The following is a 26,819-nucleotide window of genomic DNA, read 5'->3' on the forward strand; positions in this document are numbered from 1 at the left end:
CCTCATACTTTTTAATATTTCCATCACATGTGCAACACAAAAAATGAGCTCTGCTGAAATACAGAGCTCCATATTTGTACAATACTTTTGAGTAACATTGGCAATAACTGTCCTCTTGCTGCGGGGAGATTTAGCCGGAGATTTCCTGTAAACGGTGTACGAACGATTCTTGAGTCAAAATGTCAAAACATCAAAGTTTCATACAAAAGTGCATCTCAGGTTCAATGAATGCAAAACATTTACACAACCGAATGTTTTTTTTTTTTTTTTTAACGTGTGTTGCCTCAGCGGCTTCCAGCTGGAGCGGAGGGCAATGAAACACTGCAAAGAAGACAGAGGGGGGGGAGAAACTATGTCGGCCACTCTCCAGGAGAGCCAGGGACTGGGTAGAGTACATCCCTAATACAGGATGCAACTGTATTCCTTTTCATAACCATAGCATTTCAATTGATTCTTGCTCCCTTGTTGAACAAAAACGTAGAGATAACAAAACATTTAAAAAAAAAAAAAAAAAAAAAAAAAAAAAAAAAAAATCCAGTCATCTCCAGGTTTCAATGAGCAGTAAACATCAAGAGTAGAAATGTACAGGTCGAGTCAGCGGGCTGGAGACTTCCCCATGCTCTCGGAGCCACGTGGGATTTTTTTCACGCCTCAGTTCAGCAGCCCACCAGGACCAGGAGGACCTCACCTTCCACAAATGGGAGTTGCCGTATTTGCATATGTCAGCATAATGTCCCGCTTTGCTTCTGAAGAAGACGCTGTCTTCTCCTCATCTTCATGATTGATGCGGGATGCGGAGCGACATGCCGCCTAACCCTCTTTTTTCCTTTTTTTAAGCCCAATTGAAGCTGATTGACGTAATTTTCTGTCATTTTTTTAACAGACAAACATGTTAAACTGTACATTGGCAAATACTGTATAAGATTGCAATATAGCTGTAGTGAAGCATCACATGAAGAAGTCTATGTACAAGCACATTTTTTTTAAAGTCAACAATGGGCAATGTCATTTTGTGGCCCCCCTGCTCACATGTCTTTATTTTCTTGCTTTTCTTTTTCTTTTTTTTTTTTTTTGCTTCCACGCAGTGGCATCGCTTCCTCCCCACGCAGCTGAATCCTTTAAGCGAGACAGCGAGCGGGACGGTGCACTGGCCATAATTGGCGCTCGGGCTGTATTCTCCGCGTCACGTCCTCCGTTTGGTCGTCGGCGGTGCTCGTCTGGGCCGGGTTAGCTACTGTGCTGAGTCAACGTGTGGTTCTGCAAGGACACACAAGGAAACATGTTTAATGGTCGCTGCCGTTCCTCTGCACGATTAAACAAGTGTGCAGACATATTGAGAGTCAGGCTGAATTTGAGCATTTTCCCTCCCTTGCGAGTCACTTACCACTTGCCCGTTTATAGCTTTTGGCGTTATATTTTAGGATTAAGCAAATTTCATTGGATGGAATTAAATGGTTTGGTTGAACATTTTTGATTTTAAAGTATACAATGTTTAATTTCTTTCATTTTTATGTGTTTTACGGTCAACTTTAACTTGGAGTGAGAAATAAACAGCTTGAAGGAAGCACGCTTGGACTCTGGAGGTCTTTACACTTTCTCAAAAGTGATATGCTGTACTTTTCCATCTCTTCACAGCGAGAGAGTGAGAACAGGTGATGAGGAATACTTTAAAAATTGTGTTTGTTAAGTGATCACCGAGTTTAAAATAATGATAACTGATCATCGATCCAATCAGAAGATGGACCAATCCATCCAATCTATTTAAACAACTTGTTTATTTCCTTTACGGATGACCCTCGCTATCCGCGCTGGAATGGGCCCGGCCCACAAAAAGTCAAAATGTGCGTATAATTGACGCCCGTTGAAATGCATTGGGGGGGGGGGGGGGGGAACAAACAATTAAACCATAAAAACTTTCCCCAAAAGCCAGTAAACAATCAATTCATAGACCCTCCAAAAAAAGATAATATCATTTTAAAATATTGGAAAAAAAATCTGACGGTACATGGTGAGAAACCTTGGATTATTAACAATGGCTGCATACAACATTCCTGGAGTGAATAAGATTGTGTTTGATGTAATGTCTTATTTTTGGATCTGATCAATGACATCATTGATCGATCGGCAAATTATGAGATGACAACCAATCACCGATTTTGTAAAAAATGCAAAAAAATATCTGACTATCCGATTCAGGCGATCAGACATGTGTAAAGTCTAGTTAAAAGCATGTATTAGGGGTAAAACTACATTCAAAAACATGACTCAATATAGTGGATCTTCACGTCTGGAACGTATCCGGCACGCTAGAAGGGATTCACCATTTGAGAATATGAACAAATGGGAGGTCTTACAGCATTTGGAAATAGATTAGATTGGAGCTTTTGAGCTGAGGATCATTTTAATTTCGATCTCAATAAAGCTATTTTCATTTTTCATCGTACTGGCAACGCTGATGTCGTACGTACCACGTCGTCCCCGATGACCCTGCTTACTAACAAACGGCGGGCGTACATAAGCATACACAACACAAATATGGTGCTCTTTTTGTCCACATCCCCTTCTATAGGTACACGCCATGTTTTGATTATCTTGACATTTCAACATCATCACCATCAGGCTTTCATTATCCCCATTCCAATTAACTTGCACCTGAGTCAGACGTGCGCGCTGGCGGATCGATACCCGCTGGATGCCGGGATTAAGCTTGCTAAAACCCGCTTCTGACACCAAAGCACAACACCTCTGACAGATAACCCCCCCACCCCACCCCAATGCGGAAAAATATCACATCCCAATCAAAGGCTGTGGCCATGGAAACAAATCCATAACGAGGCACTGGCACACCGGACGGAATACTGTCCTTGGAGTCTTGTTTATTTATCCTGGGCTGCCATCTAATCAATGTCTGCACTACAAAAAAAAAAATGTACAAAAAGGGACTATCAAAGTTAACAGTGGCTTTTTTGTACATATGTAACGCCGCAAAAGGTTGACTTTGTTTGTGTTATTTCATCCACATTCATTAAGCTACACTGACACACACATGCACACTTCAGATCATTGTAGAGTGGTTGTAGTGGGGCAGCTGTGCCAGGTTCTTTAAAGGGAGCGTGGACCAGGGGGTGTGTAACTGGTGTCCCTGGTGGGCGGAATCCAGGTCATCTTTTGAAGTGACTGCTAATCCCTTTAATGCAAACTACATGCCCCACTTGCTGCGCTCACTTTAAAACACGGCCTTGGACTCGCGTTGACTGGCATGGACTTAGACACACCTGTCACACACACACACATCTCAGAAACCTTCCAAATACGTCCATTTATTTTACTCATTTACTCACTTGTGCATTTAATATTCGCTTTACGCGACGGAGACAACATGACATGCGTTGAGAGTCAGTCATGGATGGATGTAACTGAGAGAATCCGGTCACTTTTCAAAATAAAATGTTTTTCAGCCTCGGATAATAAATAAACATGAAGCACTGTACTTTTTTTTTTTTTTTCTTTCTTTCATCTGTACGGCGCGCCATGGCCTGGTCCAAAGTGGCCTGCGGCCCGGTGATTGGGGACCCCTGTTGTAAGGGAAGCCATTAAGTTGTGCGAGTGTACGTAATAAAGTGAGCTACACGGACTTGTTGGAATAGAATGCTAATGAAATAATACTGCTATAATTACTAACAATAACAATCAATGACAGGACCTTGGCACCCTCATTTTCATGGCGAAGGCCTAGATACACCAATCCGACGTCGGAGGACGTGAAGCGTCATGGCGTCCGATCGCGCCGTCTGATTGGTGACCATCGTCGTAGCGTCGAAACCGGTCAGGAAGCGTCTGGTGGGCGTGTCAGCATGTTGAATCGGCGTCGTGAGTCGCGACATATAGTCACTCTAATTGGCTGTTAGCTAGCAAATTAGCGCTCGGAGTACCAACGGTAAGTGACAAATGCGGATAAACGGTGAGCACGCCTTCGCTGCCTTAATCCTCTTACAAGTACAAGAGCGCCTGTTGCTCAGGTGCTGAAAATATTTTCCTATCGTATTTAAAAAAACCAAAAAGGTATTATTATTATTTGGAGGTGGTATTGTGTATCATTCCCCTTCTACGCTGTTGTTGCAGAACCCTTTCGAGCATCACCGGTGGGCGACTATTAACCCCCGTTGCATTGCTTCCCTCCCTCTTTACCCTTCCGTCTGCCTCCAGATGAAGCGTTTAAACACCTCCACGGCTTTCCCTTCAGCTGCGGCGATTACTCCCCGACAGGTGGGGTAATAAGCAGTTTGACGGGGGAGCAGGGAGAGTGACCCCCCTGTAGGGCCCAACCCTCCCTCACTCTGATTTTTCTTAAAATGAAGGCCCTGGACTGGCTTCTCGGCTTGCCTTCTTGCAGAAATAAAGCTCCTTTAAGTGAGTCTGGGAGGAAACTCCCCTTGGGACGCTCCCGCAAGCCCACCCCCCCCTTCCTCCTTCCCTTTCCCCTCCCCTCCGGTGAAGACATCCTTGGTGTTGCCGAGGAGGGACAGGAGCGCGGCAACCTTATTAATGAATGCGGCCCATTACCCGTCAGCCTGACTCCTCGACTGCTCCCAGAAGCCCCTGCAGTACGTGACTTCAAATGGCAGGATATTGACACGGAGAGAGCAAAGCGGCTAGGACTCCATGTGTGAGTGTGCGTGTCGTTGTGTACGTGTGGGAAGAGGGAAACAGACAGAAAATGTGCGCGCGCACATCGGCGTGCATGTGTGTGCGTGTGCGCGGACCCCAAAGGAACGCAGCTCCTTGGATATAATGTAGGGCTCGTAACAGCTATTAGAGGGGAAAATAACCCCTCTGGGGAACGCTCCTACCCCCTCCACCACCGTCCCAGCTTTGTCCGACACACACACACACACACACACACACACACCGCATTCCTACCTTTTCCTTAGACACGCCACTAGTTCCCTCACTGAGGGCTTTCTCAAGGACGGTGTTAAACACCTTCAGTGGCAACCATGCAGACTAAAGGGAAATGGGGGGAGAGATGAAGGGTGTTGCTGAAAGATTGAAAATGAATCCGATGCCGCGGACGCTCAACTCCGCAGTCGCTATTGTGAGTGACGGAGAGTTAACGTGGACTTCTTTCTTTGAGAGCTCGACACGAGTTCAAGCACGCGGTCGCAGATTAGACGTGGAACACGAACGGAGGGAAAAAAAATAAAAAATACGTCCAGGCGGTAAGCAGGATGTCACTAATGGTGTCACACCAGAATGACTGCAATTTAGGATTAGATGGCCTCCATTAAGCCTTTTAGCGCTCGTCTCAACGCCCTCCTTCGATGGCGTCCTATTCCCCCGGAAGCTCGACCATTCCCTCCAAACCTTAATCTCCTCCTCCACACTTTCAACCACCTGCTGGAAGGCTCCGCCCCCAAAAAAACCCCCAAAACACAGCAGTCACAACTAAATTACATTTTGCTTCTATCACGGACGGGCTTCGACACTACATCAAGATGGGCAGTGCCAGCTGCTTCTTCTCTCCGTTCCCTGGGTGCTTCTGTTCAACCCCCACTTTCATGTGATTTCATCACCCCACAGCAACCTCCTTCAGGGCACGAAGAGGAGGCGGGAGAACACCCTGCAGCATGCAAACAGGTGCAACGTGTCCTACGGAATTTAAGGCTGCGGCTGGAAGGAGAAGTTGGAGGGAAGCAGCCGGATGGGGAGTTGATTTATGATCACTCTTTACATTGTAGCCCGTTTGTGCGGCCTCCGCCGAGAGCGTCCGTTCTCCAGTGAGGCAAGCGAGGTGAGCGGCTTGCATCAGCGCCGCAGAGGAAAGACCCGGACCGACTTTTCTCCTCGCTTTCATCTGAGCGAGCCGCATTAGACACAAGCTCTTATTGTACGACATCACAGAGAGGGAAGATGTCGGGCTTAATCGCGGCTCTAACAATGTTTGATTAGTATAATGTTAATACCTGCAAAGCAGCCTGCGCCTGTGCGCTTGCCTGGTGTTTTGCAGCATGTAACTTTAAAGCCGAGCTTTAGCCAGTGGTTAGAAAGCAGAGTTCACGCAGGCAGCGTTCCACCAGCCTCTAGTTTAGCGTCGTCTGTTAATTTGGAAAACAAAAAAAACGGTTACAAATACAACACAAGCAGTAACGAATTGGTCCCCGTAGGCCTTTTTTCATGGCGAATCGTCGAAAAGATCCTAACATTTTGACACAATGCTCCACTTATAATAGAAAAAAAGGTCTGCCTGGAGGCAAGTCTTAGAGAAGCTAAATCTTGTTTACATTGTCCCAACCTTACAACTGTCTCGGATACCTGCTTCTGATTGAGTCTGTCAAAGTTTCAAATCAACATGAGCGACTTTCTCTTCAGTCCTAAAATACATACACCAGAATACACCAATGCAGAAATTATGATCATTTTCACAATTGTTGAGGACATGTTAAATGAACTAATCATTTAGTTCATGCCAAGGCTATCTACTTTGTGGGAACAATTTGGGGAAGTCAAGCCAAGTCAAATTTATTTATATAGCCCTTAATCACAAGAAAGTCTCAAAGGGCTTCACATGCCCGCTGATGACAAATATTAACGAAATCCTCTGATCGTAACCCCCCAAGGACGGCAAGGGAAAACTCAAAAACCCATTTTCTGACCTGAGGGCACACGGCATGGTCCACAACGGCATGGTTGGATGCATTTGGTGCGGAAGAAGCCCTTCAAATATATTGTTAATCAAGCTCTGGGTAAAAAAAAATCTCCAAAACCCACTCCAAAATCTTCCCAGAAGACCATTTTCACTTCCTCTAAGCGCAAAAGTCACAATAATTTTGTCTATCAAGGATTTCTATTTGCCTTGCCTGGAAAATGAGGCAAAATGATGAAAGGCAACTGTTGTTATGCTACCATTTTGGATGCAACATTAATGTAGCAAAAGAGCTAACACAATATCCCACACATCAAAATAACAATATAAATGACAGTGTTATATAGTCCGATAGATTTTCGTATCGCACTGATTACATCAAACAACTGTATTTCTGCATATTCAAAGTATCCCCCTTTCACGAAATTAAAGCTTTAAGTCTTTTCGCGTGAAATAGTGTCAAGCCTTACAGTGCTTCTGCCTTGACGCCATGTTAGAAAATTTCTGAACCAAAATATACTTATTGAGTGTGATGTCATCACTCATTTAAAAGGAAGAGGCACGCAATCAAGTGCTTCAATAGGAATTGAATTATAAGGCATTGGCTCTAAAAAATGGTTTAGGATTCCCAGCCCTACTGATAATTGCGACACATTTAAGTGTCCCCCCCACCCTTTCAGAAAAAAAGTCAGCAAAGGTCCTATTGTCTGATGTGTCTAAAGATTATCCTGAGCAATCATCCCGTGGTATTGGGTGTGTAGAGAGTGATTTTTGTGTAAATATCAAATTCTTATGCACGTGGTCAACACCAAGTTCAGAGGAGCCACAGATTACTGTGAAATAGAACGATAGCCAATTAGGAAGCGGCCTAAAGCTTGCGCTGTTGCTTCACGTAAATAGAAGATCAACCAGATGTGTTGAGTGTTTGTAAAACTCACAAGTCACTTCAAATGAAATTTACAAGGAGGGCAATTTGCGACCATGTCGTTCACAGATATGCTAACAGTTAGCCTAGCTTCTTCTATTTCTTCGTCTACAACTACTTTTTATTCTTCTTTGTATTTTCTGGCAGTCTGGATGCCCCGTGGCACCGCGCTGCCACTCGCAGGTACTACAACAGGTTTGGCGAAGGAGACTCACGTTTGTCGGAGGAGATATGGTTATGTTTGCGGTGTACTACATCTTCTCACATTTAAAAATCAGTTTAGATGTGCTCCATTTTTTTTTTCATCATTGAGATGAATGTGCTGCAGTGCATCCTAGATTATGTGCAAAAGTTCTACTTGTGTTGTGTTAAAAAAAGACAAGGGCGTTGCATCCGGGCTAGATCTTTAATGGCGTGTTGAACTCAGTCCAGTATCGACTCTGAGCGTTCCCCACAGTAAACCTTCCCTGTCTTTGACCTCAGGCCAGGCTTACCGCCGGCCAACTTAGCCCGACGAAGAACACAATCAAATAAATAAATAAATAAATAATTGAGCAGTTGGCATTCTCCACAGTCATCACTTATCGGGCCGCGGGGAGGGATGACCCGCCCAAAACACCCGCGTTGTGCCACAACCCGCCTGGTTTCCTTGGCAACAGACTGTCTTGTTTGAGGCGAGGTGCCCGGGGGAGTCGTGGCGGTACAGTAACAGCCGACAACAACCACTGATCTCCATGGCTTCCTTTTGTCATATTCCCACGGAATACTCGTGTATAACAGCGTGCTGGAAATGGCGGCAAACAACGAGATGTTTCCGAGGGGTAACCGGAGATGACAGACCACCTTTTTGGGGGGGTGGGGGAGGGGTTGCTTTGTTGTTGTGAATGATAGTCATTAGCCTGTCTTAGCAGACAATCGAATGGCGCTCGAATTGGGCCGTGCAGCGATCCCGCTGTTTGACTGAGGTAGCAAAACAAGTGCGCAACTGCTGTGTTATTATGGGGCCTCATTAAGTGAGGGGAAGGTGGGAGACGGGCGAGGGGAAGCGTCAGCGAGAGGGCCGGCGAGGGGAAGGAAAAGAAGAAAAGAGGAAACACAAGAGAGCGATACAAAGTGTATTTTGAGGTGATGGCAACACACACACACACATACACACAGATGCCTTTCCAGCCAAAATGAAGACTATGACTAAAGAAGCCAATTAAAGGCTTTCTTAGGGGAGCCATCTTGGGAGGGGGATGGGTCTTCCTGGGACATGAGCCCTGGGCAACATCCTCTAATTAGACAGAGCGAGGGGGGAGGATCCTTGCCTGTCACTGGGAGGGAGATGGGGTCCGTGGGGTTCCTCATGTCAGTCCCAGAAACAAAAACACAATTACTCTCACATTTAACCACTTCAGTCTGTGACATGCTTTGAAAGGAGATGCCGGACCGATAACCTCGACACGGCGCACCTTCCGGATCGATTCGACGTGGAAGCTCGAGAGCTAATCTGCACGCTGGTGTTTTCCCACCAAATTGGAGAGCGAATCGTAGAACGAGCTTTTAATTGACTGACGATGGGCGTCATTCGGTACCCCTTTTCACAACTCGAGAGTTACATCACTCCGCTGTTGGAATTCAAGAGGGAATAATTGAGTGAATATTTAGAGTGCAGGGTAGCATTTTGTACTAGTGGTAAGCATGTCTGCCTCACAGTTCTGAGATTCGGGGGCCAAATCTCAGCTATGGCCTTCCGATATGGAATTTCTTGTCGTGCTTGGATGGGTTTCGGAAATCCATTTTCAATAGCCCTTGTCCTCATTTAATTAGTGTTTCAGCTTCATCACCACCATTCACACTCACCTTCACCTGTCGAGATGATTTCAAGTCTTCGGTTAATCTAACTAGCAAGTTTTGGGAATTTGAAATACTTGGAGAAAAGCGATTGAGGCAAACTTCTCACAAGAGGGCCAGAGCCGAGATTTGAACCCACAACCTCTTGAGTGTCATACAGTCTGACTACTTAAAGTAGTCTAGTTTTAATATTACAGTCAAACGTTAAGATCGACCGTTGGATGTTATGGAAAAGAAAGAATCTCTCCCGAGGTCAAACTTGTCCATCAGCTTCACACATTTAGAATTTTTAACAATCAGTCAAATGTTAAAAAAAAAACCAAGGGAACCACTGGTTAAACAGCTGACAGTTCAGATGTTTTTGCTGTGAAATGTTACAATTTCTATACGTATCACGGGATCCGGATCGGATATCTTCTCATTACGAGTGCAGAACAGATCCAATGTACCCCATAGACAGCAGCTTGATGTCATTGAAAACTGAAAAAAAGTTTATTCAGTTATATTAAAATGACATATCTACACATATTAACAATAAGTCTAAGTTCATCCGTGAGGTTGGTGGGCCGGAAAAAAATGAGCACCAAACAACCTCTGGTGCTCATTCCCAAATTTTTATGTGCAGCCCTACGTATTTGTCAGTTGTGAATATTTAAAAGTTATAATTATTTCAATCATAGTTTGGCATTTGAAAGTTCCCGGGTATATCCAGCCTTATTCAAATCACTTCCGACAGCAAATAGCACCTACGCTGATTTTCCTGAGAAGCACAAACATGTTTTAGTTGTTGATTTTTCACAGTTGTTCGAAAAGTCAAGTCGGAAAGTGAAGGCGGCATGTTTGCACAAGAGATGCGTCGACGGATTGGGGCACAGCGCGCCGAGCATCTCCTCTTTGTTTGGATTTAACTTTCCCTGGTGGCGCAACACAGGAAAGAGAAAAGAGCTCAAAGGCTTCTGGGAGTTTTTTGTCATGTCTCCCCGCAGACAACGTGCTTGCGTGCACATATCAGACCCTGGGAGAGACCGCCACAAAGACAAACACACACACATATACACACGCACATGCGAGCACGCTGAGTGGGAGAAAATCCTCCCAGGATGGCGAGGTCTGTCATGCTGTCTAATTCTGATGCACCTCCACAACAAGAAACGCCACAATGGTGACACATCACTCGCCATCTGAAGCTGTTTACGTCCCCGTTTACAGTAATGCCTGTACAGTTCTGTAGATAATTAGATATAAGCTGAAATATTAATGATGGCTCCTCACAAGGTGCCGTTTTTTTTCTACCCCTTCTCATTCATTGTTCCTTTATTGTTGCTGTTTTTTTGGCGTGTAACATTTTGAAACGGTGACAGTATCCGAAGCACCTGGGGTGACGAAGACGAAAACAAGTTGTCATATAAAAGGGGGGGAAAAATACGTATGTAATTTTCAAAAGCGTGAAGAGCTGTCACACGTGGCAGATCAAGATATTTCCAGAAAATGCAGTGTTTGAAAGACGCTTAGGGACAAACACGGAGAGCTTTGCTTTACGTTTGGGATGCGGGGCATTTGGGGTGTTTTGGGGGGAATGTTTTACAATTCAGAAAGAATTATATTATGAAAAAACAAGTATGAAGAGTGCATTAAATTCAATCAGGGTTAAAGAAGAGACACTATGTGTTGTCGAGCACCACTAAAAGAAGAGATAAAGCAATTTTGATAGAACAAAGTAATTTTTAAAGAAAAGGACTTTATTCTCATATGATTACGACTGAGAAAAATTATAACTACTGTCATATTTTTACATTATATCGTGACTTACTTATTTTCAAGAGATTGCTTCAATTCCTGAAATAACACCTTTTTGATGTACAATTTTAACATTATTATTTCAGAGATTATGACTTTTTAAATTTTTTTTAAATTATTATTATTATTATTATTATTTCCCCCCCCAAGTCAAATTATGGCTTCTATGACATCATGTCTTTTTTCGGGGGAAAAACCACATTTCATTCAATGTATGACTTTTTTTTTTTTTTTTTTTAATAAAAACCTTTTTTGGGTAAAATTAAAGTTACTCTCATAATCTACTATATTCTCCCTACTATCTTTTTTGTGATGTTTTTTTTCTTTCAATGTGTTTTTTTCTCATAATATTCCAACTTTATTCTAAAAAAAGGCTACTATGGTATAAATATTTTACAACTAAATATAATCTTGTCAGATTATGACGCCATGAAGTTTGTTAATAAAGTAAATGTAAAAAAAAGAATTACACCTTGTGTATTTAAAGTAACCACCTCGCTTTGCCAACATATTATGACTTTTTTTTTTTTAAAGATTTCAATATTATTCTCAAAAAATACTTTCCTTGTGAGAGTTTGACTTAATTCTTGCAAATTTCTAATTTAATCGTCATGTTACCTTTCCTTGACATTTACAAAGTTGTCCCAAATTGTTTTTGCAAACGCTTTAGTTGATTTCTATGATGTGCTGTAAGGTATTCTTGTCCTCACTTCAGTTGTCTTTGGCAAATAAAACACACTTGGAACGGCAAGGTCACCCTTCAGACCGACTTGTGAAAAAACTGTAGCAGTTCTTTTTATGCATTATTTTAACGTCAACTATCAACTATCCCCCCAAAACAGTTTTTTTTAATCACTCGTGGCATGTACTTACTCTCCCACTTTTTTCTTTTCTGGCTGTCCATTCTCTCAATTTTGGCGCTTGGCGGACGCCGCGTGGCTGTTTACACTGACCTGGTGACCGCCAAGCCAATAAATACGCTTAATTAAAACGCTGGAATTGGTCACAGCGTGGCAATCACTGGCATCATGCGGGGAGAGGAGACTCTCATTTGAGCAGAACGTGATGCAGATGTGCGCTCGTCACTTATTAAGGATGTCGGGATTGTCCATGAAGGGATCCTTTTGGAAGGCAAGTCCATGTTTTGGTATGAAAAGTGTTTTGTAGATAAAGTTTGATTGATTGATTGAATATTTATCTATTACCATGACAATTTAAAACATTTAAATAAAATACTTTGTACATCATACTCACTATGTGATGCTCATTAAAAACGTGTCTTGCTAGTCAGAGTGGGCTGTAGCAAGTTTTGCTCTGACCAACCAAGGGAAACACGCTGATGTCAGTGAGGGCCAATTTAGGTTGTGAATGTAGGTCAAGTGCTTTTAGGCCTGCAGAGAATGCCAGGTGTTTGTCATCATACCAAGACTGAAGAAGAACAAGTCGTAGTAGTAGTAGTAGCAGTAGTAGTAGTAGTAGTAGTAGTAGTAGAAGTAGTCGTAGTAGTAGTAGTCGTAGTAGTAGTAGTACAATACAATATACAATATAAAATACAATTTTATTTATATAGCGCATTTCATAACAGATAGAGCTGTAACAAAGCACTTTACATGCAAACAAAAAAAATAGCCATAATACAACAAAATGGAATCAATAAATTAACACAACTTAAAACACTATACAATAGACACCGGAAAAGAGCCGAAAATTTCAGGTCGGATCAAAAGCCAGAGAATAGAAATGTGTCTTCAACCGGGTTTGAATATGCTTCACGTAGTTACAGAACATTTAAAGGCAACGTTTAAAAAAACAGAAGGTAGTAACAGTATTAGTAGTAGAAGAAATCGAAGAAGCTCGGCTAACAGTTAGCTAATCTTATGACAACATCAAATATTTTTCTGTAGTCTTTTTTTAAGTTATACATTTATTCTTGAAAGATTTTTCCTTCATCCAATATGAGTACTTGTAATATTACAATTTTATTCTTAAAAAAATTGAGAGCTTGTGACGTTAATACTCAATCATGACTCTGTTCTAGAAAATATATCCAACAATAACTATTGTATATATTGTAAATGACTAATCGTTGTTTCATTGGGCTTTATAATACTTATCCACATCTATTTTTTCTCATGAAAAAAAGGACATTTTTACTCGAAAAATCTCTCTAATTGTATAGTAAAATTATGTTTGTGTTCTGATAAATTTGTCTGTTTTAAAATAATATGATAATGTTTTTTCTCTTATTCAAAAACATGACTTTGCTATTGTAAGATTATGACTATTTAAAAAATACTGTATTCTGGTAACATTATGATGTGATTCTCTCAAATGTGTAACTTTCATGAAAAGTACAACTACTATATAGTGGACTAACTAATCTTGTCAGATTATGACTTTACACACGACGTAATGCTTTCTCATTAAAAATATGACATTGTTTCCTCAAACGTTATTAATTTAATGAATTTTATTCTCAAGAGTTTACGACTTTACAACTTTTCTTTTAATGGAACTTTTTGTTGTAAAAAAAGAAAAAAATGTGCCTAATTTCTTTGTAAAGGTTTGACTTGTTAATGTTTTTCTTGTAAAGAATCCTGCCAAAAAAAGACTGCATGAGGGAGCCTTTGAGCCAGTCTAGTCTTCAAATACAGCCCCCGAATCGGGATCGAGACGCCCCCAATCGCTTCCTTCTGCTACGCCGCATCGCTGCGGAATCCAAACTTAAAGCGCTTCTTCTTAAACCGACTATCCGCACTCTTGCCGAGATGTGAGATTTAAGCTGCGGCTAATAGCGCGCGTCCATCAGTTAATGAATCTGCCTAATTAATCCGGGCCGAGCGGCATTGCGGAGGAAGTTTGTTATCAGGTCTCGCGTTGCAGTGTGGCTTTCGCAATCACCCGTGGGACTTTTTTTTTTTTCAGTCTCGTAAGAGGAGGAGGGAGTTGCTTCAACCAAAAGACAAGCGTGGGGTTCTATCACGGCGTGGATGTGTCCCGATGAGGGTCGGCGAGTGCTTGCCCTCCCCATCAGCACCTCATGAAATATCGAAACTTTGCTCTATATTTTAATGGGGTGAGGGAGAAGGGGTGCAGAGGGTGAAGACGAGGATGGGCTAGCCTCTGGAGGGCTGTGGAAGGAACGTCGACGCATGCATCTGACTTGTATTGTTTTGTCTGTGAAGGGAAGGAGATTATTCTCCTTTGGAATGTGGATTCCGAGGCACAGTGGCCCAGGAGTCAGTCAATCTGACCAGTCTGAGGGGGGCCCGCCAGGCGGGGGGGGTCCTCGGAGGGCTGATTAGATGGATGCACTCCCATCATCCATCTCGACAGGCTGGCGAAAATTGGCTAGCCCCCGCGCAGGGTAGAGTTCACCAGTGGGGGGGTTCGTGGGGAGGGGGAGGAGGAGGAGGAGGAGGAGGGGGAAGAGGCTGCGAGGCGCCGCACGCTGGATACCTGTCACAGCCTTTGGTCTGTTCCAGGATCTCGGCAGCAAATTAATAAAATATCTTTCCTGCTCGCCTGTACCTGCCGCATCGGCTCTACGTGATGGCCGCCCCCTTGACCCCTGCAACTACTGCGAGAGACAAGGAGCCAAAGTGTCGAGGAGAAAAGTGCAAAGTGGAGACGTGGCAAACACCGGGAGCTTCCACTTCTCGCGCGGCTGGAAGACAGTTCGACTTCACAAGGACTGACAAAGGAGCAGCGTGTGTCAGGGAGATGCGGATGGTGAAGGCGCTGTACAACTTGGACAACTCACAACTTGGACCATTTGGTGTATGATGGCCACACTGAAATTAAAATAAAAGCTTGACTATCCTGTCAAAAGTCAATCCTTCAAAATAAAAGCATTCAGTATAATAATAGTTTAAGTACGTTTTTGGCTCTATTACAATCATGAAAAACAAGTTTGCACTGCATTTTCTTGAAAAAAGACTTTCATTCTTGTAAGATTACTTTTTCTTAAAAAAAAAAACAAAAAACTTTATTCTTGTAAAGGTACTACTTTCACTCAAAAAGGTGTATCTTTTTCGTTTTTAATCTGGTAATATTGCAATGTTGTTTTTCTTGTTTTCTTGAAAAAAAATAACTCAAACGTAATTCTCGTGATAGTGTGCCGTGTCGTGTTTTTTTTTCAGAGTGACCCTACTACTCCTTTATGATGTTATTCTCCTGAGAGACCGTCCAAAAATACTTTTATCTTGGTAAGATTCCCTAATTTTCTTAAACCCTCTCTTACTTTTTTGTCCTCTTCTTATTTGTAAAATTTTGACTTTTCTTGCGATTATTACCTCTTGAAAAAGAATTGTACGCAAATTCTTTCAACTGCTGTATTCTAGTGCACGGCAAGCATGTTGGTTGCATTATTCTATTGGTGTTGTTTGCGATGAACTCACTTGGGAGTTACCCGAGCACAGGTTGACTCTAATGATCATCTTTGCCCCCCCAAGCTCACTCTTGCTTTCACAACAAAGTGCCACAGGTCTGTCATGTTTTGCTCTCATCTCCTCCTGTAAAACTGTGTTAATCATACGTGGAACATCTCCTCCGGGACATGGCGCATGTTGAACCCCCCTAGTTCTTCTAAGGAGAATCGGTTTGATTCAGCATAGGCTTGTCCAATTGTGTGCATCTTCCTGATTTCTATTTTGTCCGATGACCGCTATGTGCATGGCAGTGCATTGATCGCAGTGTTCCCCTGCTATATCGCAGCTTTTGAAGCAATTGTTCATGACTTTTTACAGTATATAGGCACGTCTAAATTGAGAGTTATGCGCCGTCAGTGCAGTATCACTTTGTGCCGCAACATGATGAGCAGCACTGTGGTTGACCAGAAGAATGACTTAATAGCCATTCCCAAAGAGCAGAAAGAGTATATAGCAGTGACTATGTCCGTATGTTCTGTCAGTATGCGTTGCTACTCCGTGTGTGTTGAAGTAGCAGTAGACAGGACAAAAGTGGCATTACGGAGACATACTGTAGATCTGACTGTCATCGATTAGCAAAGGAAATACCCTGCTTCCTTAAGATGGAACCCAGGGGAGGAAATACAATGATAACAGCAGGGGCCCCACATTTGAACCCTGAGGAACACCAGACAGACAGTGTGGCAGAGTGGGACTCACAGCAACCAAGGCTAACACAAAAAGTCCTGCCTGCCAAATAGGATCTACACATGGATGTGTGATCGAGTGTGGAAGGCGGTTTCCAAGTGCCCAATTCACAGCAGCCAACTTTACATCATCCGCAAGTGGAAGTCTGCTTGCATTTCCTTATAAAGCTACTTTGCATGCTTCGATCCTCTGCATGGACTCCAGCGAGTGTATTTCTGCTTCTGCAATGTCAAAGACTGTACACGCATCTCCTGCACTGAATTTAAAGAGCACGAGGAGGGGGGCCGCTTTCATTGGCCGAGAAACGAGCCAGCTGTGTTCACTCCCATAACGATGCAAACGCCCGTTTCTATCTGATCCCGTCCACCAAAGTACCAAAAGAAAGAAAACTCATGCACACAGTTAGACTGCATTTTGCACTAGGCACGAAAATAGGGCCCTATATGTTAGCATTAAGATCACTGAATTTGGCTGGATAAAATTATATAGTTTAGGCATGTAGCAGTGATATTGTGGTAAATAATCCAGGATCAGGGTTTGTTTAATTCATGTTTACAAAAGTCAAATGACCATCAGATAATGATCACATTCGCCTTCCTCCTGGCAGACTTACAAACTGGCCATCCATGCATAAACGCGGAAGGTGCATCCTCTGGCTACCTGCTAATCCCACATTCAGGAAGCTGCGTTTGGAGACTAGCACCTCATTTGTTTCTCTTTACCCTCGCTGGCAAATTAAGGGAAAACGCCAGTGATTAGAGCAGAACAAGGTGCTTTATGGAGTAAGATTTTAATGATTCATCTTCAAACGGCAATAAAAAAATGATGCCATGTGCACTATGGAGAATGCCCCAAACACACACGCAGCATGCACACACACACACACACACACTATAGTGTAATAAAATAATAAGGCCGGTTTCATTTTTTCACACTCCCTGAGGAGAAAAGAAGGGAAAAAAGATTGCCAGAAAATGGATTATCTCTCTAACGCTACGAGTTCACAAGTCCAACTAGTAACTTTGTTGAAGGGCAGATATGCCCCCCCAACACCCCCTCGAGGAAAACACTCATATTTAGCCACGAGGCCTCCACTGCGATTAGAAGGCGAGATGCAGCCGTTCTGAAATGCCCCATCCGTGTTTTTGCCTCTGCGCTATGCGTAATTACTGCTTCAAAAACGAGCATTCGGCTAATCCCTTTAATTCCAGATATTTTACTGCTCTGCCGGTCTAATAAGCAAATCAAATCATATCTGGGAATCACAAATGAGTTTTCCAACGGACTGAAGTTATTCCTTCCCCAATCTGCAGTCGCGGCGTTAGGGAGGGGATAGCTGGGGCATTTAGCGTCACGTGGCTCACCTGTAATTCCGTCTGGAAGAAGAACTTCTGAGGACACTGCGAGCAGTCGTAGATTTTATCCTCTTGGCCGTGAGCGGAGAAAATGTGCTGCTGAAGCTTGTTAGCCTGCACGAACACTGCGGAAGAAGAAGAGGCATTAAGATTCGCTGTATGCAATCGGCGAATAGAAAACGATGCCTCCGCTCGGGTAAATTAGAGCGGGAACCAGTATAATTGTGTCTGCCTGAATGGAAATAAATGGAATAAAGTGAATATGCCAAATGTCAGGGAGAATGACTGAATTACAATGTACGATATAACAACATTGTCATGGGGTTTAATTGACAAACAACAATTGATGCGTTATCAGTGATCAAATTCAAATAAATGATGCTCTTAGTATGCGGCGGGAACAACAAGGGGGAGGATAAGTTTGTACGATAACTATTTCATCATAGAAAAAGCATGACATGATTTTTTCTTTCCAATTTCTAAATACAACTTTATAATAGTATGATACATTTTTGTACCAGTCAGAGAAGATAAAACTCATGTTTCCTCAAGAGATTAATACTTACATATAAAACAGTTTTTCCTCAAAAAGACCTTTTGAAATGTAGACTAGATTATTCCCCCCCAGACTAAAATTGGGCCTTTTTTCCCCCACTACAGATTACAACTTTATTCCTCAAAAACATTTTATTCTTTTAAAATTACTACTTGCCCCAATGTATGTAAATTTTTTTGTATTGCATTCGCCCAACATATATTCTGATAAGATTACACCTTTCCTCTTTCCTCTTAGAATACTTGTTTCTTTACTACTTTAACTTTTTTTTTTTTAAAGAAAAAAATCTTTAAATCATGAATCTTGAAAACGGTTTGATTTCATTCTTGTAATATTGCTACAGTTTTTGTTGAAAAAGAAAACAAAACATGATTTTTTTTCATTAAAAAAAATAAAATCATAACTCTTATTCATTCTTGTAATATTACAACTTTTAAGGTTTAAAAATGTTTTTTTAATACGACCGTAATCTTCTAAGATTATGATTGTTTGCTGCCCCGCACAAAAACAAATAGGAATGCAGGGAACCTTGCAAGCATTCCTGCAACAAAGGCAACATCATAATTGCATTTGCCTGAATGGAAATTGAAGGGAATATGTCAAATGGCAAGGAAAATGACTTAATTACAAACAAATGAGTGCTGCGTCTGCAGTACAACAACCTTGTTATGTGATATAATTGAAAAAAAACAAAAAAACAACAACAACGATGTAACAATTGAGATGTTATAAGTAATGCGACAGCGGTCAAAACCACGGCATGAACATTCCCGAATGCATATTGTGTGACGGGAATAATAACGCTCCATATTTAGCACCAACAAGGAGGAAAATAAACAAGCGCAAAAACTGGCATGGCTTCAAGTGCAAAACATGGCCTCCATTAGTCAACATGGCTAATTATATTGACAATATAAATATTCATGGTGGTGCATGCACTACTTATTCATGCCGCCACCTTATAATCACACTGGCACTTTAAACATACATATATATATATTATATATACACATATATATATATATATATATATATATATATATATATATATATATATATATATATATATATATATATATTTTTGTGCTTTAATCAAGCCACACTGGCAGAGCCAAGGGGATGTGTCTTGAATGTGTGGGTGTGTTTCAGCTTCCTCCTAGGAGCACTTCAAACGTGTCGTTTGTTATCCCGGACCCCTGTGCTTTAACGACGGCCGTCCAATCTCAAAGGACTGCGTGCTACGCCGGAAAAAAAAAAAAGTTATCATGCAGGGGCCTTCATTTGAATTTCTTACAGCTCAAAATAACTTTAATTCTAATAAATGCACCGTGGAGCCACGCGGAGAGGGAGGAAGGCGTTCGGGAGCAGGGGGGGGGGGGCGAGGTGAGGCGGCGACGGGGATGGGGGTCACGGCGGCCCCCTGGGCATGGCTCTGCTACATTCACACGCCCCGCTTTGAACTCACCTGTACCAAGGGCCACACTGAACAGAAAAAAAATGCATAGCTCGATGAGATTAAAGGGGTAATATTAGCAGAAAAAAAAAGTTGTATCAAGTTTTTGGGTCTAAATTCTATTCTTGACCACTTGATGGTGGCACGCAATTTACTCTGAGATGGTTTCAATTTGAAAGAACAAGAAGAAGAAGGACGAAAACACAGAGGTTGTCAGCACAGCCTAGTTTTTGTTGAAAATGTTTAATGTCATCTTCTGTCATCCTGCTTTTTAACGCTACAGAAAGCTTGAAAGTTTGTTAGTTTGGAAACAACTGGACTGTTTATAGTACTGTAAACTAGGAATATTCAATACCTCTTTTTTTCAGACCAATATAAGTACGAGTAATAAACCCTTGAGTATTCACCGATAGCAAGTAACCAATACCACTATTACTTCTGATGCATAACATTTCTATCGTACCAACGTCAGATAATTTTAAAGACCTTCCATATAATTCTGACCTAAAGGCTGAAGAGTTACAAAAATCAGTCTGATTTAGGATTCATTTGTAATAAATTAACAAAGAGCAAAATAAAACTGACAACTCCCTGACTTTTAGTCTTTGTTCAAAATAAATTAGTGTAAAATAATACACATGAGTAAGTAAAAGTGCTATTTTGCCTACACTTCATTCGACAGGAAAAAATAGAGCGTATTATTGCACTGAATCATAACAGCATTCTATTTTCTCAGCCAATGAAAGCAGGTAAATGTGTAAAGTATATATGTGACTAATATATATATATATATATATATATGGGCAAAGTAGATATTATAGTTATCCTGGCGCAATGAGGGTTATTTATTTATTGTTATTTAACAGGCGGCTGGTGCAAGAAGGTCCAGATAACATCTTTTGCCTGTGTGGTAACAGTGACACTGAGAGACAAAATGTTGGGATTATTTCTTAGTAGTGTGTTTTTGTGTCCATATGCTATAGAGCAGTAGGTCAGCGCAACTGCAGGAAGCACTCATTATGTCTTTGGCTAGCAGAGGAACAAGTCGATACAGCGAAAATAAAAATGGATCCGAGATGTGGGGGGCCTTCAGACGCTCAACACAAATGGTGATGACAAGAGTCAGCCCCTTCTCTACATCTACTGTACATGCACAGCTCAAGCCGCAACAAAGGACTGGAAAATGCTGGGTTCAAACACGTTGGTGCTTGATGCAGTATGCTTTGGATCATGGAATGTTCCTTTCATTCTGAGCAAAGCCAAAACTTAAAAAAAAAAAAAAAAGAAACTAACTTGTTAGTAATTTTTTTTGTAATTTAGTTAGTTAGTCATTTTCATGTCATTTATGGCCTACGCCGTGTCTGACACATGATGTGGTATAATTTTGATAATGCAGTGATCAAAGCAATAATGTAAAACTAACATGTTAAGAACAGTAAGTGTCACAATGCTGCCTCCATTGTGTTTGGCACATGATGTGGTATGCTTTGGATTGTAAGATGTTCCTTTTCTCTGTGTAAAAAAAACCCCAGAACAAATGTGTTTTTAAGCAATTAGAACATGCCATAACACTTTTTCCACTGTTTTGACGACATAATGTGGTATTCTTTGGATCATGAGGTTCCTTTTATTCTAAGGAAAAATAAAAAATGAACTTAGCTGTTAGTTTCTGTAAAATGTTCTAACACAGCTTCTCAATGTTTCGCACATGATGTGTTATGCTTTGGATCATCAAATGTTCCTTCCCTCCTAAGCAATAATAATAAAACATTTATTTTTAGTACCTATAACATGCCATGACACTGTGTTCACCATGTTCAAAACATGATGTGGTATGCTTTGGATCACTAAACTATTTAACAAAGTGTCATTCACCGTGTTTGACACATGATTAGGTATGTTTTGGATCATGAGATGTTACTTTCCTTTTTAGCAACATTATAAAATAACTTGTTAGCCGCTAAAGCACGCCATAACACTGCCTCCACCATGTTGACGACAGGACGTGGTATGCTTTAGTAACAGGTTATAGTATATTATTAATTTTCACCAAAACACTTGTATTGCAGTTGGGATTGAATGTATATTTTCTTTATCTTGTTATTGTTTATATGTTCATACCTGCAGATTAATGACGTGAGCTGATCTGCGCGCTGCTCGCGTAGTGACGTCACGCTGCGTGTGCGAGCCCGGTCACTCTCGTACGGCAAGTGGCTGAGGTAAGATACGCGCGTCGCTCTCTCCCGATAGCCGCACTAATTGACGTGGTAGAGCTCGGTGTTCCGACAAATGGGTCGTGCTGTGGTCATTAGTGCTCCTATTGGAGATGCTCTGGGTGATTTTGGCCGTTTGCTGTAGTCGCGGGGAGACATTTGGGGCCGTTGTCCATCGCGCACTAAGCTAATACCGCTAGCGCCGATTAGCACACACCTTACTCGCATTGTTTGTGATCTCTAGGGGAGCCACATCAGTCTCACGCGTCATTACATGTACCCAGGTATGTTTTTTTACTGTATATTTTACTGTTGTTGTTTTCCATGGACTCTCGTACTCCATGTGGCTGAGGTGGACTAATAAAACACCGCGTGAGAGCCAGTCTGAGTCGACTTGACCAACGCACAGAACACAAGGCAGAGAACCGGTTACACATTGGATCCTGAGCAATAATTTACAACCTCATTCAAAGAGGAGAGCAACTGTTTCTCTGCTTGTTGAGAGAAAGCAAGAGAAAGACAACTTAGTGGAGTCAGTGGGCCGTCGAGGGTGTCATGGCTGACGGGGCTGCGGGGGCCCAAGGTCTCCTCGCTGTGGGGGATATTAAGCCCTCTGATTGGCTCTCAGGGGCCACCCATGGCAGACAAGTCCTACTCTACAGGCCCCAGCTCATCTTTATTTTGGCAGGGTGGTGCTCTCTGCAGGATGCACTGCAGCAATACTAAGTTGTTTGTGCAGAGAGGGAAACAAAGTTAACAACCCCCACTCTTTCGACCTGCTTTTCATTTATTTATTCTTCTAACCTACGTGTTTTTGTTCCCGCTTGATCACAAATGCGGAGGCTGTTCTGCAGCCAAACAAGTCAAAAGATGATTTCTTCAACTTTTCCATTTTAACAGGGAAGCAAACAGGCACATGTAAATTCAGAAATGGATATCAAAGCCGTACTGTGAAGCCATGTGATGTCTTCTAGCCAATCAGGGACATTTAATGAAATGTAAGGATATGTCACATCATTGTGGTAAATGGTCACTTGATGACGGTACTGTACGTTTTTTGATTGGGGGGAAGGGGGAATGTGTCCATAGTGATTTAAATGTCAAAAGCAGACAACTTCCATAATTTTAAACAGGGATGGGAAATTTAAATACTGGAGGGGTCTCACAATTTTTCATCCTGTGCTACTGGGGGGCCTCGTAGGACCACCCACTTTCTAACCAGATGTATGACAAAAATGATATTTTAAGTATGTCAAAAATATGTGCAAAATACATGCTCTTAGTAAATTTATTTTATATCCATTTTTGATAATACATTTTTCAATGCATGTATAAAATATCCACTATCCTAACCCAACAAACAAGCGTTTGAAGCAAAAAAAACAAAATAACCACATTTTTTTCCCAGTTTAAAGGGCTCTCATACAAATAAAAATACAATTCAAGGATGGCACCAAACTACCGAACAAGAAACCCACATTAAGTGCAACATTTGTGATTTTTTTTTTTTTTTTTTTTTTTTTTTTATAAAATCAAAAGTTCGTGATGGGTCGTTGTGAGCAGTTGTGATGTCATTTTCAGACGACAGAAGACAAAATGGCCACCCCCAGAGATGGCTAAACCGAGTGGATTAACACTTATTCCACAAACGCAATATTTATTAGAATGCACTTGCAAAAAACACACTCCTGAAAAAAATAATGTTTGAGTTGACTTCCACTTTAATGCCTTAATACAGTGAGCGACTTATACATTACAGGGAGGGTCACAATTCGGGGAAATACGGTAATTAAACTTCTGCGTTTGTGACAACCTCGTAGCTTTGCGGAGCATGTCGTACTTTTTCAAGTTCCAAGAGCACACACAGACAGACGCGCGCACACACACAAGTGTGCTACTTTCATCAGGCAGACTTTCTTCTGTTTTGTTTGTCTTAAGCGCATATTCCCAATCACAATTTCCGCGGCAGGCCTGCCTGCCTGGCTGCGGCTCCTAAGGGTGCAGGCAGACACTTCTAGCTGCAGGCTCCCCCACTTCTGAAACCTGTCAAATGTGTCCTGGGAGAGTCAGCCTCCCTCTCATCATCCAGGGGCTTGTGGACCCCTCTCTCTCGCTCGCTCTCTTTCTCCGTTTACCCTTCCCACCGCTGCCACCTCATCCTCCTCCCCCTCTTCCACACTTTCATCTCACATCCAAACTTGCCGGTTGCAACCTTCTCAGCCTCCTACCAAGTTTTTTTTTTTGGTCTCCTTTTCTCCTCTAGTTTGTCTCCCTTCGTCTATGACTTACTTTGACTCACACTTTCCCGCCAGTCACTTTTTGGGGTGAGATTTGTCCTCTTTTTGTCCCCTGTGGTGGTGATAGACAGGCGCGTCAAAGAACGAGAGCCCGATTGGACCTCCCACCAAGTCGCATGAAGCATCTCAAAATACGCACAACAGCTGAAACCGTAACGTGGCGCTTAACACGTGAGATAAAACATTAACAATAATACAAACATAACAAATCAACAAAATCCCTCATCCCCACATACGCTATGTTGTTTGAAGCGGTTGGGGGGAAACCCCCACAAACAAACGAGAACTTAAAGAGGCCGCAATCAAGGCGTGGAAAAGCATTTCAAATGACGAATGCAACAGTCCGGTGAGGTCAACGGGTCGCAGATTTCAAGACTCCCTCCACAGCAGGAGATGTTCACCCCTTTGTGTGCAGACGGCAAATAAATGGCACTTGGGCAACGCTACCAGTGGCTTATTTAATAATAGAGCAAAATGTTTCTATATTTTCATTCCAAACTTGATGGAACCATTTTTATATGAACCATTAAACTTTCAGGGCCTACTCCGCCTTCACCCATCTGTCTATCTACTCTGTGACCACTATCCTGAGGGTCTCCACCTTCCCTCCTTTCCTCCACCTCTCAGCGCCACCCCCCTGGTGCACCGTGGTCGATACGGACGCGGAGGGAGAGCGGGGTGATTACCGGTCCGTCAAAGCTGATGGAGGAAAATGAAGGCTCGGATGAAGGAGACATGCGCTGTATATTAAACACTCACATCACGTCAGCCAAGGAGGGATGAGCATATATCAATAGGCTCCGGCTAAAAAGAGAGGTAAAGCCAAACTAGTGAGGAGAGGACGATAGTGGATGACGACCCGGGTTAAAATAGTTTTGCATTTTTCATTAGAATTCGTTGTTATATTGTTTTGACTTTTGTTGTTTCATTTCAGTTTTGTTTTGATTTATTTTTTAATGCATCATTTCAGTCGAGTCTTTAATAGTTTTAGTGTTGTTTTTAGGTTTTAAATATATGAAGTATTTGTTGGGTGCAAGATAAACAAAAGGTCACAAAATATTGAAAATAAAAGAAGGTAAACGGCAATTCACTAACGACTCTTTGACCTGACAACAATACCGAAATAAACACATTTAAAATAAACCCTGACATCTCATGTATGAAATTAATTTACCAAGACGATAACAAAGGACATTTTCCTTAGTTTCGTAAACGTAATATGAAGTTTTAGTTAGTTTTCGTTGTTTTTTTCGACTTGAGTTTTAGTTATTTCATTAGTTTACTTTAGTTTTAGTTATTTCATGAGTTTTTGTTAACTATAATAACCTTGATGGAGACATAATAAAAAAGGGAGCTAATGGTGTTAATTGATGTATCAAGTGTGTTGGGCAAAAGAGAAGGAAATGAGCTGAGAACTTCCAAAGTGCAAAAGAAGACTAAAGAGCTGAGGCGGGGAAATAACAGTGAAGAGCCCAAGTTAACGACTTTGCAGATTTCATTATGGAGATAGTTAACCCTGTTGACACTGAAGGAGGGCGCTCTCCTCTCGAGAGGAGCGCGCTCCTTCCACCTCCACGCACAGAGACAGATGAGATCATTACAGCTATCAGCGCCACTGCCATCCACAATTAGCACATGTCCTTTCCACCCGCCCAACCACCCACTCCCCCACAAACACCACCTACTCTTCCTCTGCTTGCCTCGTGATGTCATCCCCCCCCGACACTTCACAAGACCCCGATAACGGAAGCCATTTGGACTAAATAAGGAGACGCATGCGGGAGAACTGCTCTCCGCTTTAGTCCAACCACCTGCTCTGACCTTTCCCAACTCATTTGGAGTCCATTTACATTTTAACGCTCACGAGCGAGACGGCTAGGAGATGCAAAGTTGATTCGAAATGGAGGCGTAGCCGACTTGTTGAGCTGTCGCAACATGTTCGTGGGGATGCAAAACAGCAGACCCTTTGAACTCAATGGAGCTAAGTACACGGGACTAATTTTGCAGTGGGAGTTGGACGTAACTTCACGTGAACAAACTATGCTTGTATCCTCAATGTGTTGGGCAAGAACGGTATGCCTTTTATTTCATGAAACCATGAGTGTGGATGGTATGATAAACAATGACTTCTCAGCCATGTTATTTGCTTGTTTCGGTGTAAAAGTAATGATTTTGATTGATATTGACTATAAGAACCAAATGTTCTTTACTGAAAACTGAATTTGTACTCAGATCAACTGTAAATGTGTTATTTAAATATACAATTAATACGAATGAATTGTGGCAGAGTACGGAGGGATCTAATAATACTGCACCCATGTGAAAATGACAAGTCAGAGGTATCAAAAATTTCACCTAGAGGTGGGGTGGCCAGATTGTGACCGTGGGTGGCCTGGGCCACCCCTGGCCACCACGTAGCTCTGCCCTTGCCCCATTCTTGCATCTGTATCTTACACACAGGACAGTGAGGCGGGAAAAAGATGATTTGGATGACCAGTGTGAAAGAGGCTACAGTCACTCATGTAACCTCAATCTCTCCCTCACACACACATTAAAGAGCAATGTTTCCTGAGCCTTGGACCATCTTCCTTGATCCACGGTAAGCAACATCAGACATGCACACAGCT

General features: G+C 42.1%; 1 protein-coding gene across 1 annotated transcript in view; it reads right to left on the reverse strand.

Annotated features, from left to right (window-relative positions):
- The window catches only part of LOC147141066 (zinc finger protein 521-like), a 136,431-nt gene continuing 109,612 nt past the window's right edge, over positions 1 to 26,819 (reverse strand). The window contains exons 8-9 of the mRNA XM_086043850.1: positions 17,683 to 17,798; positions 1 to 1,257 (exon numbers count right to left, since the gene is read on the reverse strand). Of these exons, the coding sequence (XP_085899976.1) occupies positions 1,228 to 1,257; positions 17,683 to 17,798 (146 nt within the window). The 3' untranslated portion in view covers positions 1 to 1,227. The remainder of the gene's footprint in view (positions 1,258 to 17,682; positions 17,799 to 26,819) is intronic.

This window comes from Filicampus tigris, chromosome 10 (assembly GCF_054856515.1).
Source record: "Filicampus tigris isolate MCC_2025a chromosome 10, RoL_Ftig_1.0, whole genome shotgun sequence".
NCBI classification, from domain to species: Eukaryota; Metazoa; Chordata; class Actinopteri; order Syngnathiformes; family Syngnathidae; genus Filicampus; species Filicampus tigris.